Genomic DNA, 20,773 nt, shown 5'->3' on the forward strand with positions numbered 1-20,773 from the left:
AAACTACAGTTGTGAATTGCATGGGGTTGACATTTTTTCAGTAGGGAATTATACAGAATTTAGTACTTACTTGAAATACAATGCCAAGTCAGTTGCTATTATTGCAACTTCAAATAAATGTAGAACGGTTTCAAACTGTCGCTTATTTAGGTTCTGGAAGATGTTTAAACTCTGAAAGATGGAAAGTTTACAAATTCAATTCCTCTTATAAAACTACCTTTGATTTTTACTATACAGGCTGTCCCATAGAAGAGTATAACAAAACTGCATACATGGCCAACTACTGTCCCCGAATCAATATAAATTACTGCAAATTAAAAATTCTTCAATTGACAAAGGTGGCCCTTATTCACAAGGGCAGTTCACATGCTTAAATACCAATATTTCTGTGAATTAGGGCTGCAGAATCATCCGATACTGAATTCCAAATATGAACTTGTAAACCACCACATCATATGATTTTCCACAGCAATGTCACATGCACTAACCAAATCTTAGCGCCTGAAGCAATCTATGGGTAAAATACAATATTTATAGGTATATAACATAAAAAATCTACTCTACTGCAGCACCTGATCCTGGAAGAATTACTTAAGGCCTATGTCATTTTATTTTAGTCTTGCAGATTAAGGGGGAAGAGAAAGGTATAGTTTAGTTCTTGCTGTTGAGGTTAAGAGGATGGGGAAAGAAGGGCAGTGCACAGCGCAACCCTGCACATCGAAACCTGCAGCCGCCTTTGCCTCTGAGGGCCAGGCAAGACAGAAAACGTTCATTTCCAGCAGCAGGGTTGCTAAAATGAGAGCAAGGGCCTATGTGCAGTACAGCCTCCAGACAGGAGCAAGGAAAGCCAAAAAATTACTTTGTCGGGTGCCCTTGCAGAAGACCGAAATATGGAACGCTTTGGGTCCCGGAGCGCTGTTAGTAAAACTCTGTATTTCTCACACCCTGCGTGCCCGCTCGGCGAGCCAGGGCACAGCCCCTACCGAGCTGCAGGGGCTGGGAAACAGACCTGTTCAAGAAGCACTCCTTTTAAGAGGAAAGATGGAAAAAAATCAAAAAATTTATTGCAAAAGAAGGGAGGGATCAAGCTACCAGGCAGCACAGAAAAGGGTGATGAGACTAGGAAGGAGCCCTGAGTGGATAACAGGATGGGACCAGAAGAAACAACCAAACAACTATGCGACCTGTACACAGCTCTGAGACACCATCTCCAGGGTCCACACAGATAGCTACATCTGCATTAGCTCAAAAGGATGCAAGTTACCTATTGCCGTAAATAAACTAAGCACAAATTAAAATGAAACAGAATCACCTGTGCTCCAAGTAATTAGTAAAGCAGCAGCAGTCCCTCACCATTTCTTCACAGGTTGCATCTGTAAACCTGATGATATTAAGTCCCCCAGAGCAGCAATCCTTCCTGGCTGTTTGCCTGGGTCAGCACAACCAGCTGCCACATTAGCAGGGGCTACTGCTTATTTAGGCACTGGGAAGCCCTTTAGGTGTCCTCACCTCTTTAATTTAAACTACAATGTCCCTCCCTAGCAAAGGGAATGGCAGTATTGCACTCAGTGTTTTTCTAAGTCTCCAGGGTTTCCTTCCTTCTTAAACTGAGGAGACCACCAGGTGCGAGAGCACAGGACCCCCTGATACCACTGTTCAGGGCCTCCAATAATCCTGGACCACGGCACCATGGTTAGGCCCCAGCTTTTCACATTAAAAAGCTAGAACAGCACCATGAATAGGCAGGTAGACAAACACTTTGTATGCTTTAAAAAGTCATAAATCTTCTATTTTGTTTATGATCACCTGGGGGGTGCCTGCAGTGTTGAGGCCACAGGCTGGCAGTGGGACAGAAGGGGCAGGGGCTTCCAGCCTTGGCTGTTAAATCTCTTTGGGTTATTTCCCTGTGAAATAGGCACTGTAGTGTTGTAAATAACCTCTTCCCCCTCAGCAGCAGCAGGCCTGGGTGTGGGTGAGGCAGGCTCAGGGGCTCCCCACCCCCATGGCCGCCATCTTGCTCAGCCCTGGGTGCCATGGTGGGGGCTTCCACCACCACTGCTCCTGGAGAAGGGTGGACAGGAAGGGACAGCAGGGCCCGTTTGTGAGCGCAGGGAAGTGCCTGAGAGGTGCCTGTGCCCCACTTGGTAGCTGGGGTAGGAACTGGGATGGGGGCAGCGTGGGGAGGGCAGCAGAGGGGAAGGGGGAAGGCTGCGAGGAGGAGGCTCCCTGCCGACATCGGGGAGGATCAGTGAGGAAATGCCAGCAGCACCCCGTGGCACTGCTTCGGGTGTGGGGGGTCTGCCGGGGGTGAGGGCAGCCTGCCGCCCCAGCTCCCTCCCTCCCTTCACCAGCCCCCCTGCATCAAGGGGCAGTAGTTTAATTACGACACCTCTTATTTTCCGCTTTGGTTTCAGCGTTAGCTGTTTTGTGAGGGTAGAAAAGACCTGAAGCGCATGAGGCCTCAGGGACAGGCTGTTTTGTGTTGACTGAGTCTGGTTTTGGCAGATATCCTGAGGTTTCTCTGAAAGTGCACAGTGCCCCGCCGCCCCAAATGCATAAGAATTTAGTTTAAACTTATGAATTTGAACGTAACTTCTCCATTTGGACCTAGAGGAATGAAACTTGGAAGGTCATAACTTAATTGGAGCTTTTGTATTGATCAGTGTTAACAGAAGATTCACGTATACGAACCTCATCTTGCAGCAGGGTTTTGCTATACTCTAGGTGATGTCTTTCTAAAATGGATGAGCCGTGAAGCTTTGCCAGTGGAGCCGCTGACCTGTTGAAAAAGAAGCAGTTGTTCATAGCATTTCAGAGGCAATATTTTTTAATTAATGGTGAAACTTGCTAGGATTACAGTGCTTCTGATTTGTATGTTTGATAGTTTACTATATCATTATTAACCATTGGCATGATGCAGAGCAGGAAAATACTTGTTTGCCTTCACTGTTGCAGTTGAGAAACGACTGAAATTCGCACTGTGTTCAGTGCCCACTGAGTTCACCAAACTCAGACTGTGTTTTTGAAACATGCCTCTGTTTTAGCTTTCACATTCAGTTTTGCTGTTTCTTTAATCTACATACCTTCTGCATATTTGGAAAATAGCCCTTTTCTAGCTTTCAGTATTTATTGTGTGGCTTGGCTTTCAAACTCTAGTCTGTCTGTAATGAATGTGGACTGTGCCCCTCGTGTTTCTAACTAGGGTTGCTTGAATCTAAAGTAATGATATAATGCAGTTTAATTCCTCTAATGCTTTTGGGCTCTCTCTCTCTCAAAAAAAGTCAAAACAAAAATCACAGTTTCATGGACTGTGCAAGTTGTGACAGTTCAGATGTACTGAGTCTATCACAGAGCTTGTAAACCCTTCCTCTGACCTTGGGCTGAGCTTCAAGCAGAAGTAACTGCACTTGAGGTTATGGTACTGGGAGGAAAGGAGAAGTGTCCTGTCTACACTTTAGCTGGTTTTGAATCTTCATAGGTGTATTTTCCTCCTTTCTTCCCTTAGCTAGTAAGTCAGTTTCTGAAGTAACCCAGGAGGATTGGTGTATGCTACCATTAGCTCCTGCCTCGTGATTAAGACTGCAGTGGTAAAGCCTGATAACTCTTTATAAATAGCTTTACTGTGTCTGACCTCACACAGAGGGCTTTCAGCTAGGAAAGACCACAGTAGGAAGATTTAAAGCTCCCTTAAAGTTATTTGGACAAGCGGCAGTCAGCCGAATAAGAATCGGGATCTCTCATTCTCCCTCTCTTACGTCACCTGGAGAATCCCTGACAATAATCAGAAAATCCCCGAGCGTCACTGCTCCAGCATGCAATCTGAAACTCCTCTCCGGGGAGGAGTGTGGCTAGGGGCAGAGGAGGAGAATGAATCATCCTGGAGATGCACTTGATGGGAAACAGTGCTAAGAAAATTATGGTTATAATCCTTTGACACACATAACAGCCTGAGAAACTTCTGTTGTCTAGCCAGTGCTTAGAAAGAAGCCCTTACAAATACCATGAAAGACTAAACGGTAGATTGACTACTCTTCAGGAGAAGAGTGGGTCTCACCATGATGCATAATTATGCAGGTAAGTTTAAAATAAGATGAATTTGTGTTATGACAAACATTACTGACAACAAAAACACAAATACTTTAGGGTATTTTGCATACTCAGAATAAAAAGGAACATGAGTTGCAAAGCTTAACCTCATGATGTATGTAGCTTACTGGCATTTAGACCCCGTAGCAGAATGCAAGCTCTTTAGTTCAGAATCCTCTGTAATGTATGAGGAGACTTATATCTTAGGAAAGGATCTACATAAATCAGGGAATTGAATGGGGAAACAACAGAGCTAGCCGATCCAGCCAGCGGGAAACAGAATGCTTTCTAAATCCCGTCTCCCACTAAATTGTCTTTTGTCTATTTAAATTCCACATTTTGAATCCCTCTCCAGAAAAGTGCTTATGCTGTCTTGAAAAAATAAATCCATTTAGGGACTTTCTACTCTTTTTATTTAAGCTCCTTTTGAGTTACCACTAGACCAGTAAGAGAGCGAACACAAGTTTTATTTTGCATCTTGCTGCTTAAGGCAGTCAGCTAACTCATACAGAACTGTCTTCCGTACACTTAGGTTGTATATAAATCTTGATGTTGTTTTCTTTTGAATGTTCTTAAACTAATTTTTTTATCTCCTGGTAGTTACTGCAGCAAACAAATTTCTACCAAAACTGCTGCTGCCTCATCCTCTTTAGCCTCCTTACTTTTCACTTAAATATTCCTTCCCTTAAAAACATTAGAGGCAACCTTATTCCATGTCCTTTGGATCATATCATGTCACAGTCTTTTCGTATTTGCTTCACTGAATTCCTCTTACAGCACGCTTTTTTGACATTATTATGGTAGTCTCTGAACACTTTGTGGAATGGTCTGGAGCTCGAAAGGTCTGTCATGAGCTTGAAACAATCCTGCACCAGGTACAGGCTTTTAGGCATGCTGAAAGCCATGAAAGAACAGAATGAGAGTGAGAATTGCACCTGAGGCTTTAATCTGCTCCATTAGAGCCACTGTGACTTTGTCACTGGCTGCTGGGGGCAGATCTGGAGCAGGAGTCCTTGCAGGTGCGACACCGTGCCACCTACCCCTCAGATCCTGTAACCTGTGCTCCCACTTGCTGCCACAGTGGTGGCTTCGCTATCCATTTAATTTACTTTTCTCCTTTCTCTGGGGTCTCATGTGCATGAGGCACCACTACAATCCAAGGACTGTAAGAGCTTAGTCTCTCTTAAAAATGAATTACAAATTCAGGAGCTCCTTCTAAGATACTTTGCTTTTGCATTTTGTCTTTGTGTTCCAGCAGTACCGACAATTGCTCTGAGGCAGAACTCTTGATTTCTCTCTCTTCTGTAGGATGAATATCTATTCATGCTAGTCAGATATGGAGGGAAAAAATATATATATATGTCTTATTTTTTGCAGGTACTGACACTGATTTTTTCATTTAGTATTATAAATACCACATGGCATATATTTTGGTATTTGCACTTACTTCATTTGATACAAATTATTGGTCCCTCTGTGATCAATGTCATGGCAGAAAGCAGCAGCCACCATGGCAAAGGCTTCTAGATCAGTATAGTATTTCTTTATTCTGCCTGTCTGTAAAAGAAAATAGACAATTCTGAGTATATGCGTGCCTGAATTTTGCAATTGGGGTTGAAAGGAAAGCTAAATGTTGAATGTAAGTTTAATACTAGCATATTTACCATTAGCAAAGTAAACATTGTCTGTCCCACATTGAATCCATGTCGCCAGTTGTGGTAAGTGATGTCCCGGTAACCCTTTCTGACTGTGTACATCCATCTTGTAAGTACCTGTTATGAATAAAAGTGGTTGAGACTGTGCTGTTAACTGAAACAAAATGCTGGAATTTCTGAAACAAACAAACAAAAGAATTACTGGGAAAATGTGCAAGTTCTAAAAAATAATTGCTTTCCATTAAATTAAACATGCAACCAGCAAACTGTTCCTATGTAAATGCATGTTGATTTAATACCTTACATAGGTCACAATTTCAGCATCAGTTTTAACTCTTTATAACAAATATGCAAATACTTAATTAGGAATGGATAATTGTTATCCACATTGCTAATTTTGTAGTGTAGCACACTTCTATATTAAAGTACCTACAGTAAGCTGTTTCTCTGCTATCCTGGAAGAGAAATAAATAAGACAGAATAAGTCAGACCTCTGCTGGAACTTTGAACTTTTCAACAACGTTTATCTCAAAGAACAGCCGTATTCCACAAGTTATCAGGCCGTGCTCTGTAACGGGGAAGTCGCTGAAGCGGAATTCATAAAGCTCTAAATCTTTGGGATTAGGTAATTCTTCTTTCTGTTAGGAAACATCAAAACCACAAGAGTTTTTCTGGCAAAAGCAAAGTTGGAATGATTTTTGTATTCTTTTTATTTTTTTTCTGACCTCAGTGGGAACATCACCTAAGGACAGTATGCTTATTATATCTTCAAAGGTCTCAAGCTTCAGTACAAAGTAATGTGTATTAAATTATGAAACACACTAGTGATCACTGCTGGTTTTCTTCTCAAAGATAATAGGTAAAAGTCCTTGCCAGCTGGTGTTTCTCCCCACCATGAATTGCAGCATGTTGCTATGCTGAACAGCTGAATGTTTCCTTGGTGAAGAAGTCCTAGGCCTTGGAGTTTCTCCTACCAGGGATAAAACTTCATGATTCTCTCACTTTTAGCCTAATCTCAAGGCTGCAGTATATCTCTTTCATGGCAAAAATTATTCAAGAAGCCCTGCTGTTCTTGGTAAGCGGTGTCCTTCTTTGGGATCTTAGGAATAGTCATAGGTACAGTGACCAAAAATAACCTTCTTAGAATAAAATGTTGTTTACTACTTCTTAAAAGTAGAAGAAAGTATAACAATGTAATCATTTTTAAGATAACAGAAGGCATGTTTACATGCTCATCTACATATAGCCTTGTTGCCTTTGGGAGAGACTAGGCAAGCAAAGATTGCTGTAAAGTCCTGTAGATGTTTTAACCTCTGCAGGGCTGGTGTTTTTTCTGCTCCACAAGCACTCTCAAAATTGGTCTGTCTTTCCCTGCCTCCCATGACGTTCTCTCTTTATACCTGTGACAGCCTTTTTATGCTTAATGGAGAATGCTGAAGAGTTGATTTGGCACATGGAAAGTGTACTGGAAAATCCTGTGAGATCAGATTAACAGTTCACCATTAATAGCCTGAGTGGTTGCGGATACCTGCGGATATTCTGGTTTGCCTGCTTGCAGTGGATTCCTCACTGCTTGGCTCTTGAATGAACACAGTATATGCATAAAGTAAATACTGTTACGATGCTTAAATGTACAGAGCATATAGTGTTCACAGTTATAGCTTACTTCAAATCTGTTATGTTGTCATTTATTTTTTATTGCTGTGGTTGGTGGTGACTCTATACTCACTGTGTCCTTTCTGTAGTTTAAAACAGCCTCTTCTAAACAGTCTTGACTACTGATGAAAATGAGGGACCACTTCACAAGTAGTGGACAGCATAAGTGCATATTCTCTTCCCCATGTGCTAGGCTTTATTAGGTGCTGGCTGGATGCCAATGAGGGATCTTTCTCACTCTGAAGGGCAGATGGAGAGCTCAGGCCAGCTCGTCCTTGCTTCCAGAAAGCACATACTAAATTCCAAAATTCACAGTATATAAAAGTTAAGAACCTTGTATTAGATTTAATTTGCCTCTTTTGTATATGCTGCATGGATACACACTGAATAGCCTAACCAGTAATAGTGATACTTGTAAGCTGTTCCATAACACTTTCCATCTGTACATCTCGAAGCCTGAGGAGAGCAGTGTTGTATTTTAAAGGATGTGCCTCAGTCAAAACAAGAATTAAATCAGGCAAGTCTGATGCAATACAAAACGTAGATTATGTGGTTGCAATGATTCCCTTATGCATTTATTTCAACAAATAAGACTGAACATTGATGCAACAATGTTTCCTTCTCACCTAGTCAAATTTTCCTTTAAATGTATTCTGATTTCAGGTTGAGGTCAAAGTCAAGGAAACCTGGAGCAGTGGTGTTTTAAGACCCATTACTTTGTGAATCATCAGATCTAGAAACACCTGCTTTATCCAATTAGCCAGCTGGGATTCCAGGCCTTCTAATAGGATAAAGCATTTGCATGCAGCCTTGGCACTGCAGGAGATAATAGATCTTTAAATTTATGACACCAGAACTTACAGAGAATTCATTTTAATTGCTTTCTGGAGACAAAAAAAAAAAAAAAAACAAACAACTTTTTTGGTTTTTATTTGGAGGCCTGCACTATAATTATGAATTGTTGCTCTGCAAGTGGAGAGATTTTAAAATATTTGTCTATTAATTGTTGAAATTTTTTGTAGAGCTAAAATAGATTTACTTTAAAAGGTATGTGGAGCTACAAAGGGTCTGTTTTCTGGGTTCACGACTTGTAAGCTGTGTGACCATCTATTTTGTGGGATTCGGTAAAACTTTAATACAATTGCACTCTGACATGCATGTATACACAGTCAGAAGTCGTTTAATGAGATCTTCTCATTATGGCTATGTCTGCATTAACAAGCGTGGTGCAATAGGAGCAAACATGTGGGATGCTTGATCCTGGGACTCAGCATCCATGCTATGCATGTTCTGAGGGCTTTTCTTTGACTAGATCTGTTTTGGTCCTGTGCACTAGTTGTCCATTAACAGTGGGAATATATTCAGTGTGTCCCTGGAGCCCATCTCTGTTTTGTTTCAGCCAAAGTAAGCCAGTGCATGTGCTCCAGAGCTGCTCCACAAGAAAAAATGAAGTGCAGTAATCGGCCCGAACAGGAGCTTTGCTTCAAAAGTGCGCTCCACTTCCAGACTGAAATACTAATGCAGCTGAAGAACTGCATGCCGTGGGAAAGGAATTGTCTCAGTTTTGTTTGGATAGTAGCAGAGTCCTAAATGATCAGGTCAAATCTGCTTTGTTACTGTGGAGTCTCTGCTCATGGCCTCTGGACTTCTCTGCCCATGGAAGCTCGGGAAAATTAATCTGAAAGTGGATTTGTTCCTTTGGACACTCCTTCGTGTGTTGTCTTACTCAGAATGATTTTCAAAATGAAACAATTAATTATAGCTATTCTCATTTTGAATAGCACTGTCCACATGGCTGTTTCGTGCAGTTTAACACTTTAAATATTAATTCATAGCAACTTTTCTGTATATTTCTGGCTAACAAAGTGTGCTGACAGATACTTGGGAAAGAATATTTCCCTGTAAGTAACAGTGAGGAGTGCACATGAGAGGACCTAAGAAGTTGAAGACATATTATTAAACCAACTCCATCTGGCTTGTATTCGTCACTATTAAACAGGATTTGGTTACATAAAACTCCTACTACAATGAAGGCCCAGTATTATCTGGTATAATCATGCCTTCGGGAGTTCAAATTTTCAATGTAATGACTTACCAGAATCCTGATAAGATCCTTTTCATCACAATCTTCTATGCTCTTTGCATTTAATTTCTCTTTGTATTTCTAAAAATGGAAATGAATGTTAAATTCACTTAGCATTTATTTCTGTGCAGCAGATTTCCTACGTCAGTTCTACGGCTCTGGACAAACTCACCAGTATAGACTCCACTTCGGAAGGAGTGGCCTTTGTCTGGTACATGAGCATCTCCTGAGCAATGTCTTTCCTGTTCTCGAGCTTATTCATTTTGTCATAAGTGTCAGTATTTAAAACAGACCACCCCAGGAACTGTGTGAGAGTCTGGAACAAAGCCAAGAAAAGCGGAGATGATACCATGACAATAAAGTTAAACTGACAGTTTGGACTTACTATTTTAAAATCCGGTTTCTGGTAGCACCCTTTCAAAAGTATCATGTAACTTTGCCTGTTAGTGGCATTTAACTTCCATCAGCAGGGTGTCTTAGCACCTTGCAGCTTTTAATGCCACTATATATCTCAACCTATGTAGTTAAGGGCCCATATTCTCATTTTGTATACAAGAATTTGAGGCTTATGGAGGTTAAGTTAGCGGAGTGGACTTGGATGCACTGTGTATCTTGCCCAAGTGCATGTGATTGCTCTCTGAGCAATCATCACAGGCATCGTGTCCACTGGTAAGCAGTGAGCCATTCTTGTGTACCCAGTTGTTAGTTAGGAGATACTGACTGTTATTAATAAAAGACATGATAAAAAATTATCTGACTTTTGTTCATCACTGGAACATAATGATCTCTCATAAATCTTCAGGTTCAGATTTATAAAGCAAAATAAAATTCTGATTCTTAAGTCCTCTGTCTTTTTCACTATATAGTTTTTTTTGGTTAGATGTTAATACAGCCTACTAGAAAATGTTTAGACATTTTAAAACTTTTTTACAATAATAACATTTTGAGTAACATATGGCTACTTAAAGACTCATATCTTATTAAGCTTACTTCAATGATCTGTTCATCATACTCATCAAAAGGTTTTCCATCTTTCCTATTGTAAAATGTAGCAACTCCCACAATTTCTTCCTTTTTGTTGACAATAGGCAATGACAGGACGTTTTTGATTATCCATCCAGACTCATCCACAGGTCCTTTCTATAGGAAAGACAAAGAACAGGACATGTTGCATATTTCCTTAGAAGTAGTGGTACAGCTATTAAGATAACGAACACTAGGTCCTGTGAATCACAAAATAATGGAAAATTATATATGTAATCAACTGTATAACTAATTGGTGGAAAGCATTAGCATATTTTTCTGCAATATTTGCATCTATTACTGGTATTACCTGAAATGTGAAATATTCATCTGCTGGTGCATTCATCATGTTACAAATCTACAGTAGGAAGAAAAGAAAGAGACACTGTTTATATGGAATAAAACATGCCCCAGGACTTGGCCAGGTATTTCAAAAAGGCAAATATTTTTTCGATAGAAAAAATAGCGAGCAGCCTAATTAGGTACAGAAATCAAACTTGTTGCTATAAAATTTAATTGGTTATTCTGACAGATGGCGTTCTGGAGTGCTTATAGCAAACTGCCTCAGGTATGATGTCTCAGTGCATGCTGATAAGCAGCATGGTTAAAAAAACTGCTTCTATGCCAATTAAAAATGGCATGGGGATTTATAGTAAGAAATAAGTAAGTACTAACTTGCAGGACTCTGTCCTTATTATTATAAAAAATGCCACAGGATTATTAACTGTTGTTCACCAAGACTTTGAACTATCTTGGCTGGCAGACTATGCTGTACACCATGTTGAAGCTTTGGTGCGCTACCAGTTTGGAGCTAGACAGGTCTTGGTGCCCTGGGCCCAAGCCAGCTTAGAGCCAGGAAGCCAAAATTAAAAAAACCAACCAAACAAAAAAATTAAAACTGTGTATGTGATGATTTACTTTTTTTGGTGAGATTGAGTTTGTACATGTAGAACATGACATCAAACATGCACACTTTATTCTTCTGATGCCACCATCATTGGAAGGAAATTTTCCTGATGTTCTGGCCATTTGCACTGAGGGCTTGTCCAACCAGGCTACTGATTCGCATGGTGTCTCTGGGAAGCAGTAACACTGGAGGTGGCACAATGTTTTGTAGAGGTTTTTGGGTGTGGGGAATTTATTTGTTCTTTTTAGCTTGATCAGAACAACTGCATGAAATAAAACTTGTAATTTCCATTTTTGTTATGAACTTACAAATCCATTTTCAGCAACATATGTTGGCAATCCACTGGCAAGACACCAGTGATCTGCTGGAGGTGACCTTCAGAGAGAGAATAAAATTAAATGATTTCTACAGGTACAGACATGTTGTTCTATCCCAGCAATAAATCCAGTTACCGCACATTTGCAGGCAGCCAGTGAATACTCACGGAATGACTTTGATTTCTTCTTTTCCATGTAAAATATAGTCAATAATCTTATAAAAGTTAACTTCCTAAACGAAAAGAGGAAAAACATGTCAGTGACCTGTACCACCTCAGTGTCAAAACTAAGATTCATAAAGAGGAAAAAATAAGATCCTCACTCTTCCATCAGGTGTCTTGGGGCCTTTGTAAGGCTCTGCCTCCCCCAGCCTGATGGGCCATTCGTCGTAGAACTCCTGAGGAAGCGATACGCAGGGGTTAGCGGGAGAAAGCAAAGCAGGTAACCTGAAATCTGTGGGTCGCGGTTTCATTTTTCCTTCTGCATAGCTGTATTATGGTCACATCTCAGACAACACTAAGAAAAATTTGTTAAATATATTCCAGGCAAGAAATAGTAGCCAATAAATGGAAGGCTGCTGTGAACCTTATCCCTGAAAGGTTGTACACCTTAATCATTGTTTTAAAAGGTAGATAATCAGACTGCAGTTCTCTCCTCTTCCTCACATGGATTTTTTCATGTGAAAAAATGATTTCAGAATCAACTTTTGTATTTATTGTGGACATATGCTTTGCCATGCTTATATTTCGCATGTAATTTTTGTGATTCAGTTGGGTTTTATATAGATTGTCCCAAAGAGTTAGAAAGTATGGTATCTTTACATCTTGGAGAGGTACACTAGAAATACCTGGAACAGATGAATTAAATAATTAGAAGGATGGATTTTACAACTTAAAGTTAGGATCTAACCTATTTCTAGGAAACAGGTAAAACTTACCTTCTCTTTAGTCATGTCCAGCAGCCCAACAGAGTACCTTTCACAGTTCAGATACATTCGAATAGTGTACAGTGCTTTGTGAAACTGCCGTTCTATATCTGTCAGCTCTTCAAATACTTTGTTGGCAGACCACAAAAGCATCTATTTACAACAAAAGAGAAAGAGGGTAAATGTTCACAAAGGTAGAATGCATTTTGAATGAAAACAACCATATGAATCGTAGACATTCCAAGATACAAGAATAAAGTGCATTACTGTAAATAAAATTAAACAAATAGGTGGTATCCTTATTTCAATAAGCTTGTGAGAATGTAAGATAGTGGAAATAATAATAATTTCAGATGAAAAAAGGTTTAATTGTTAACAAATTCTTCTTTACCTGACCTCGTCGGGATTCAATATTGTAGAGATATGATGTATGATGATTTTTTAGGACCAAAGATATAAAATTGAGGTATTTGTTAAAGACCTAAAAGTGACAAAGAACAAAAACAAGACAAAGTATGAAACCAACATGTAGATTCACTCAAACTACTTGTTAAAGTAACAGTTGTGCTCTTATTTAGTGTTTGAAGTCATTACCTCTTCATCCTCTTTTGAGAATGCAGTGTCGTTTAGTTTGTTGAGTGCCATCACAACAGCAAGCACCTCTTTGCCCTGTGTAATTGGGGTTGCCAGCATATTGGTCGTTGTATAACCAGTTTGTTTGTCCAGAAAATCAGAAAAATGGTTATTCTGGAAAACCAAAAGCACAAATGAAACCCACCACAGTCAGTTACCATACCAAAGGCAAATGATCACTGTATTTGCTACTCGTGTTCACAATGCTATGAGCAGAGTGCAGTAGATTTGTACTCCCAAAAAGCATTATGACTATTTAACCCAATCTTGCAAACATATGTGTACACAATTAGCTTAAGCGTTGATGACAAATACAGTTCCTGGAGCCAAGTTCTGTGCGGGGTTTTATTGGAATGATGACAAGTTTAAGGAAATAAAAATTTGAGAAGAGCTAGAATAAAGGAGAGACTAATATGACTTTGTGGCTACCTGATAACCTAATGCATAGGCTTGCACATAAGAGAATTATTTTGTAGCTATGCTAATATTTACTATTATTAATTATTTCTGTAGCTAATATGAATGATATTATCCCAATATTACATATTTAAAACTACACATAGGATCATTTGCAGTCTTGAAGGTATATGGCTGAAAATGCTTCCCTCAGAGAAGTATCCACAGTAGGTATCCGTCCGGCTGAGCCTTGTCCTATTCGTCCTTCTTGATGATCTCCCACTCCTGCAGGTCCCAGCCCAACATGCCCTCCTGGTGAATAAGAGGGTGTAGAGCATGGAGGGATATGGGGTTGCTTCGGTTGTTTTGTGTGATCTTGTGGGAGCGAGACCATGCGACAAATGAGCCACAACTAACCCTCCAGTTGCTTACCCTTGAAACTGAGTGCTGTGGAGGAATTTAGTAAAAAGTATTCTATTTCTTCATTCTTTTATTTGAAAATTGTTGGTAAGCTAGTTCTTCTGTTTCATGAAAAGTTTCATTTTCTCGTATCAAAGAAATTCTTGAGGTATTTTCTTTGAAATGCTAATATTCCTTTTATTTTCAAAAATGGACTTGAAATGTGTCAGGAAAACCTGTTTGTCAAGGGTGGTTGTGCTGCTTGCTAGTCTGTGAAAATGCATTTAAATTTGAGTTATGGGTTGAGGGTTGGAAATCTGTCAATATGTGCACACTCAGAAGTGACGCAGTTCTACTAAGCCGCTGAAATAGCCAGACTTCACTGGGCCTTTTCCATGCCCTCACAGCTGCCACTTTTTACAGGTCAGTACACAATTTTCCTCTTCAGAGGGACAAACGCTCTCTAGTCATGGGCTGCAGTCAGTGGTGGACTCTCTTTGAATTTCCTTTAAAAGGTCTGTTTTCAGCTTCTCAAGGTGAGTAGCTAATGGTGTTAAAGGAGTACCAAGACATGGTGATTGGGACCTGGTAACCAGGGAGAGTGAGACTGGATTGTAACACCACAGACCGGCATGGCAGCTGGCCAGAGCGAGGCAAAGGTGTTTTAAGAACATCCACCAGAACCAAGATTCCCAAATCTTACCATTCCTTTGCTGCTGGCAAATATTTGTTAACCCACTTGTAAAGTCTCTGACCCTAGCTACTGCATTTCTGTCCCCAGAGCTGATATTAATTACTGCGTTAGCTTTGGCAGCCAAGATCTGCGTGGTGGATTTCAAGGTCTCCTACTTGCTGATGGACTATTTGGTGTTGTGGGATGCCACATAATGGCATTTCTGCTTTTTAAAATATAGAAAATTATACGCAATGCTACTTCAGGAAAAAAACATTTTCTATGTTGTAAAAACAATCATGAAAAGGCTAGCAAATGCCAGAACTAAGATCATTTATCTAATTTTTGGATCTTTCCTCTAATTTCTTTTTCCCTTCTTTCCTCTTTAACAATTTTTTCTGGGATGTGTTGAATTTATAGCATATATAATCCTGAGAAGGTAGATTGGATTTTATTCTGAGTTCAAAATGTTGTTTGTTTTTTCCCTTTGGCTCTTGATAGTCTTTTGGCAGCCCATCTCTTGTATTTGCATTTTTTGAATCCTACAAGGAAATCTGAGGAGTCTGCATTTCTGGGAAAGGAATGAAAAATATGGAAGTAACTCTGGAATGTCTTTTTCTATATTTACCAATTGGTGTCTGTTGCAGAGTGTAGATCCTTTTAAGGAAGCCTGTGTCATCCCCATAAGTCGGGTTGAAAAGAATAAAAATAAGCAATATGTTTTCTCTGTAGCTCAAAGTATCAGTCTGTATTTGGGTCCCTGGAAAGGGTAGCCAGTTCCAAATACATTGCTTTATATTGCCTGGGTGAGGATGGGATGATTTCTGTTTTTTCTGTCAAACTTTCACTGAGTTGCTGTCGTCTCTTTTTCTAGGAGAAAGCTGTAGGGATATCTCAGTGAACAGATACGTAGGGAAAATGCCAGTCAAATTGTTTTTTCTACATGAGAATCAAATACTGCCCTATAATCTTCTAAACAAATGTGAGGTGTTACATAGAAATATTTGAGTTTCTCTGAGAGAAATTATCTGTGGACACAATCATTCTGGCTTTGCGGTGGTTTTGGAGGGGCTTCAGTGACTCTTCAGTGACGTGTGTCAGCCACTCCAAATAAAGGAAATAGAGAATTTGACTCTGTTTTGTAGCCCCTGTGCCTCATCTACAGCATCTAGCATATGGTGAGGACCAAGTCCTGATTTTAGAGCTCTCTGTACTGTTATGAGGGAACAAATCAAAATTCACAGTCCTGGATTTCTGAATGCCTAAAAAGGATTTGTATCACCTGAAGTGAACTGAATCAGCAGGACTCAATAGCTGAGTTTTTATTTGCTTGATAACTGCAGGTTGAAGGTGGTAGTGGTTTGGGAAGGAGCACTTTGGTCATATGAGTTTTGCAGAGGATAGGAAAAAATTAAAATAATGCAAATCGTGTTAATAAACAAAAAGTTAGTGACCTGAGCCAACCTGAGTTGTGCCTAGATAATGCAATGCAGATGCAACTACTTCGTTGCACACTGACAGCATCCTCATAACATATGCAAAGACTCCTATTGCACATGATTTGCATGTGTAATCAAAAACTTGTGCTTAGATTTAGGCTTTTCATTACTGAATATTTGGTACAGAATTGCTGAGGGGTTTGATGCCTTAATTTTCAATCAAGGTTTTAAAACATTTTTTTCTCAGGAACATAAGCTCCTTTAGATTTCAGTGCAAATCACTTTTGCGTAATATATGGAAAATCATGGACCAATAAGCTAGAAACTTGCTCTGCAGTACCAGAGCCAGAGGATAGTCTTGGTACTCCTATGAAGATGGACCCATAGTCTATTTGAGCCTGATCCTAAGAGTCCAACCATCTTTTAAAGTCATGTTGTGAACTTTCAGTTCCCAATTTAATCCTATAACTGACTTTTAGCGGGAAATGGGATTTCTGAATAACTACCTAACTCCAGACAACAAATCCCTATTAAATAAGACAGTTGGACTTTACAATGAAGTGTTAGTAACTAGAAGAAAAGACGCAGAAAAGACTGTGCATACGTTCTCCCACTTTAAGTGGGCCCACTGCACTATTAGTGCACTCTTTTCCCCAAAAGTATGAAGCTCACCTCATTAGTTAGTACAATCTTTTGTAATCATACTGTGCTGCATCGAGTGCGTACTAGTCAGGCCAGCTAGCAGAATGCATACACACAGGAGCATGTCTAGGATTGCAGAAAACAGCAGCAGTATGTTATAGAATCGTCACGTATAGGACATTGTCCCCCAGAATTGTCTCCATTGCATAGGTGCAACCCACTGCTGCATCTTTGTTAGCTGTTTGGTAAAGTAAATCTAGGCTCCAGATTGTTATGCCCAGACTAACTCCTGTATATTTGCGATCATTTCTACTAGCTCCATTTAAAGCTAAGGTATATATTTCACTGTGCCACAATCTATTTGGTAGATATATCATAAGATGTGCAACATGTCCTAAAATTGCACTAAGCCAGCACCAGCATACTGGAATGGAAAATCAAGGCCCCCCTCCATGCTCATCTTTCTGTTTTTAGTGAGAGACGATAACTTGAGAGGAATTTGGGGGGTTACTATGGATCTAGCCTGTACACTTGAAGCTGATGCAGTTTTCTGGTTCTCTACCCCATGACACCAGTTTTACCTTGCTGTAACTTACCAATGTGACTGTGCATAAAATTATAAGCCTTTTACCAATGAAATTTCAATACAATGCTCTGTGTTTAGATCTTTTGGCCTCAACTTTTCTGTTCCTTTAGGTTCTATGAGCCTAATTTACATCCCATAACTAGCAGTCGAATTTACAAAATCAGAAGTCACCGTTGTGAAAACGGCATGATTACACCTCTCTGAAAGAGGAAAATCAGGCCATCCTTTCTAAAAATAACTTATTTTATTTTCTTCATTATGGCTGTTAGAAATATGAAATGAACATACACAATTAAAATCCTGCTTGCTTACGAAAAGTACATCACATCTGATTCTGAATTGTAGCAACACAACTGTAAGTTCATATCCATAATAAGATAAAATAAATATAAATGAGAGAAAGTCAGGAAACCACAGGTATTTGGAGAAGAAAATTAATTTTAAGAGACTACATGAGCAGATAATATTTTACAATAACACAGATTGTTTTTCAAAAAATCAGTGTTATTTTAGGAATTGCTTCTGAGAAGTTCATACTGCCTGAACTGCCTAGAAGAAGGAACCATCTTGTGTCTCTTTTCTCATGCTTCTCCTTTTAGATCTGAGTTCCCATCTCAGGGCTGCGTTGCCTGCTTTTGTTCTCATATGTTTCCCTGTAACTGTCTTGAAAGGTTTTCTTTCTTCCGTGATGAATTCTGCTGCTTTTGCTGGCTTTAGATATCCCACACCATTTTAAGTGAACTGTGAAAGAGTTCTGTGCAGTTTTCTAACCTTTCACAGGCTTTCTTGTTAAACACGCCAACCTTAAAAAACAACAAAGACCATCATTCTGGTGTTCACTTAACCACTCCAGACGGTAGTTAATGAAGGAAGTGCATTTCCCAGTTCATAATGTTATCTTAGGATTTGCTACGCTATCCTCCAGCAGACTGAGCTAAGTCTTTAGCATTTCTGATTGGATTAATAGCAAAATGCAGCCTGAGGCAAGTGAGTTTGACAGTCTGGGAAACCTCCAGCTCAAATTCAATGGCATAAATTACTCTGAGTGTAAATTTGATCAGAAAATGGGAAAACTATAAGTAATGAGGTAGTGTGAACCCTGTTAATTTGGTTTTCATGGCACATGCAAGAAGTGCATGATTTATAGAAATGCAGGGAAGAAAGAAAATGGGAGTAGTGTGAAAAGCAGCTCAAAAGAGGTAACAGGGGATGTGGATCTGCCTGCCTTGTTCAGCTGGTCAGCGCGAAGGCTCACTGCACGGCTTCATTTGAAGCAATAGGAGCAGATCAGCAGCTCAGACTTGTTAGCACTGAAGCTTCTTACATCTCCAATATATTTGCTTACTTCCCGTTGCTTATAAACTGGTCCAGCATCAACATCTCCATTACATGTGTGATTTCAAATGTTAGGAAGGAAAACTTTCCTCCAAGCCTCTGCTCCCTTGACTGAAAGCCTCTGCTAGGAAACAGCACGGTGTCATTTTGTTTGTGTCTCACGGATGACATTAACGCCTTGGTTTTCACATCACCATCACAATTACTTACATTTGCAAACCTCTTACCATTGCTATTGATGTTGTTTCCAAGTGGCACTTCAGCACCTGCTGTGCAGCCTACCTCCCCATTTTGAGTTTGGCAAAGTGCATTGCATATCACCATTGAGGAGAAGTGACAGACTTGTTCCTCCAGCTGTGACAGAAGTGCCAAGAGAGTTGATGCCTATTCGCTTCCACCTCTTTTTCCCCTTATAAAAGACAGAGGAAGAATGGCTTTATGGGAGCCCTTAAAATGGACTACTTTGCCCATGGTGTAGCCTGGTAGGAACGCATCATCCTTTGGGTGTGGAATGACCAGGAGTGGCTGCAAAAACTCTGGAGCACTACTGGAGCAGGAACCACGGGCAGGTTCTGAGGCAGGAGCTGGTGCAGTGCTTTCATCATTATTACAAATTTATTGGCACCATCTTTACATATTTCCTGTTTTGGCTTATGGCAGCCCTGCAGTCTTTTCTTGTCTTGCTGATATTTTGGTCTCCCATTGGTTGTCTTGCATTAACTCACATGTCTCAAGCAAAATTTTAACCGAGTTGCAGGAAATTAGTGTGCTATATTGCTTTGTCTCTTATTTCTACTTATCCTGATTTCAGCTCACAAGTGCTTTTGTTCTATAATGATGTGATTGAATAGGAACAGAATATGAAATGCACCTATCCTCAGCTAGTAAAATGTCATCAGTTTGGTCAAAAAACAAAACCAATTAGTTAAATGAGTAGGCCATTCATAAGGCCACATTCAAAAATCATGTATTGGCAGGAGTGTAAGACAACTATTTTGACATGTTACTTGTAAGCAGTGCGGAACACATTGATTTTGATATTTGGGGGATCACTAGAATTTTGAAATTGAAAGCAGGTAGAAATTATTATGTATTTAATGGCATTCTGGGGTTGAACTCTTAGTCATTACCTATTGCCAAAAAAAGCAGACATTTCAGTGACATGACTAATTTTGAAACTTCTTGAAATTGAATCTGTATTACATTGATTTAATTTTTTTTATATAAATCAAAAAATGAGGCTAAAAGGCAGCTTTTCATTTTAATTTTTAATGTTCTTTTTTTTCTTTCATGTCAGGAGCTTTCTTTTAACACAAGTTAATTCAAGGAAATAATGAAAGGTTGTATTTCTGGAAGGCACAATTAATAAAAATTGGTTCCTGTGTTAAAATATTTTCTTGTAAATTGACTGGATGTTTGTTTTTGTAACAGATTGGAACAGATTTTCATTTTTTTTCAGATAAATGTTTGCTATATGGAGTATGAATTTATGAGAGTCTGTTTTTTCATAAAGGTGACAAAACAGAGGAGCAGATATTAACATTTACAAAGGAAATTCTTCTTGGGTAAAGACTGCTTCATAGTTTTTTTGTTTGTTTGTTTTGTTTTTTTAATTCCCTATTTTTAGTTAATCTTGGGATTTTCTTTTAATTCTCTTTGCTTTCCAGGTATTCAGGAAGGTAGTACCTCTGTAGCATTGTGTATATTTGCCCTCATTTCTTCTAATCTTAAGAAATACAAGTTTTTTTTCCCTCAGACTTCCCCTATCAACTTACTCTAATGATCTTCCTCTGGCCTTCAAAGCTTATTTTAACATACTCTGCCTCATCACATATGTTTCCCTGTTACATTAATTAAAAAAGTTACAATAATTTCCTTTTTGATCAACCAGAAGCTGGGAGTAGTGTTTGCTGAGACATTAATTCCTTTATCATTGGTGATATCTAATCTATCGATTGTGTGATTTTTTTATGAAGTCCAACTGGTATTTCACGTTTCTTTTGTAAGGACAGGTGCAG

The 20,773-nt window shown here is 39.4% G+C and overlaps 1 protein-coding gene across 1 annotated transcript in view; it reads right to left on the reverse strand.

The window, feature by feature from the left end:
• The window catches only part of PDE6C (phosphodiesterase 6C), a 32,837-nt gene that overhangs the window by 6,966 nt on the left and 5,098 nt on the right, over window positions 1-20,773 (reverse strand). The window contains exons 2-16 of the mRNA XM_026094101.2: window positions 13,247-13,399; window positions 13,044-13,133; window positions 12,665-12,805; window positions 12,050-12,124; window positions 11,895-11,959; window positions 11,719-11,785; window positions 10,814-10,861; window positions 10,471-10,620; window positions 9,653-9,796; window positions 9,493-9,561; window positions 6,233-6,379; window positions 5,751-5,858; window positions 5,534-5,643; window positions 2,692-2,779; window positions 71-171 (exon numbers count right to left, since the gene is read on the reverse strand). Coding sequence (XP_025949886.1) covers window positions 71-171; window positions 2,692-2,779; window positions 5,534-5,643; window positions 5,751-5,858; window positions 6,233-6,379; window positions 9,493-9,561; window positions 9,653-9,796; window positions 10,471-10,620; window positions 10,814-10,861; window positions 11,719-11,785; window positions 11,895-11,959; window positions 12,050-12,124; window positions 12,665-12,805; window positions 13,044-13,133; window positions 13,247-13,399 — 1,556 coding nt within the window. The remainder of the gene's footprint in view (window positions 1-70; window positions 172-2,691; window positions 2,780-5,533; window positions 5,644-5,750; window positions 5,859-6,232; window positions 6,380-9,492; window positions 9,562-9,652; window positions 9,797-10,470; window positions 10,621-10,813; window positions 10,862-11,718; window positions 11,786-11,894; window positions 11,960-12,049; window positions 12,125-12,664; window positions 12,806-13,043; window positions 13,134-13,246; window positions 13,400-20,773) is intronic.

This window comes from Dromaius novaehollandiae, chromosome 6 (genome assembly GCF_036370855.1).
Source record: "Dromaius novaehollandiae isolate bDroNov1 chromosome 6, bDroNov1.hap1, whole genome shotgun sequence".
Taxonomy (NCBI): Eukaryota; Metazoa; Chordata; class Aves; order Casuariiformes; family Dromaiidae; genus Dromaius; species Dromaius novaehollandiae.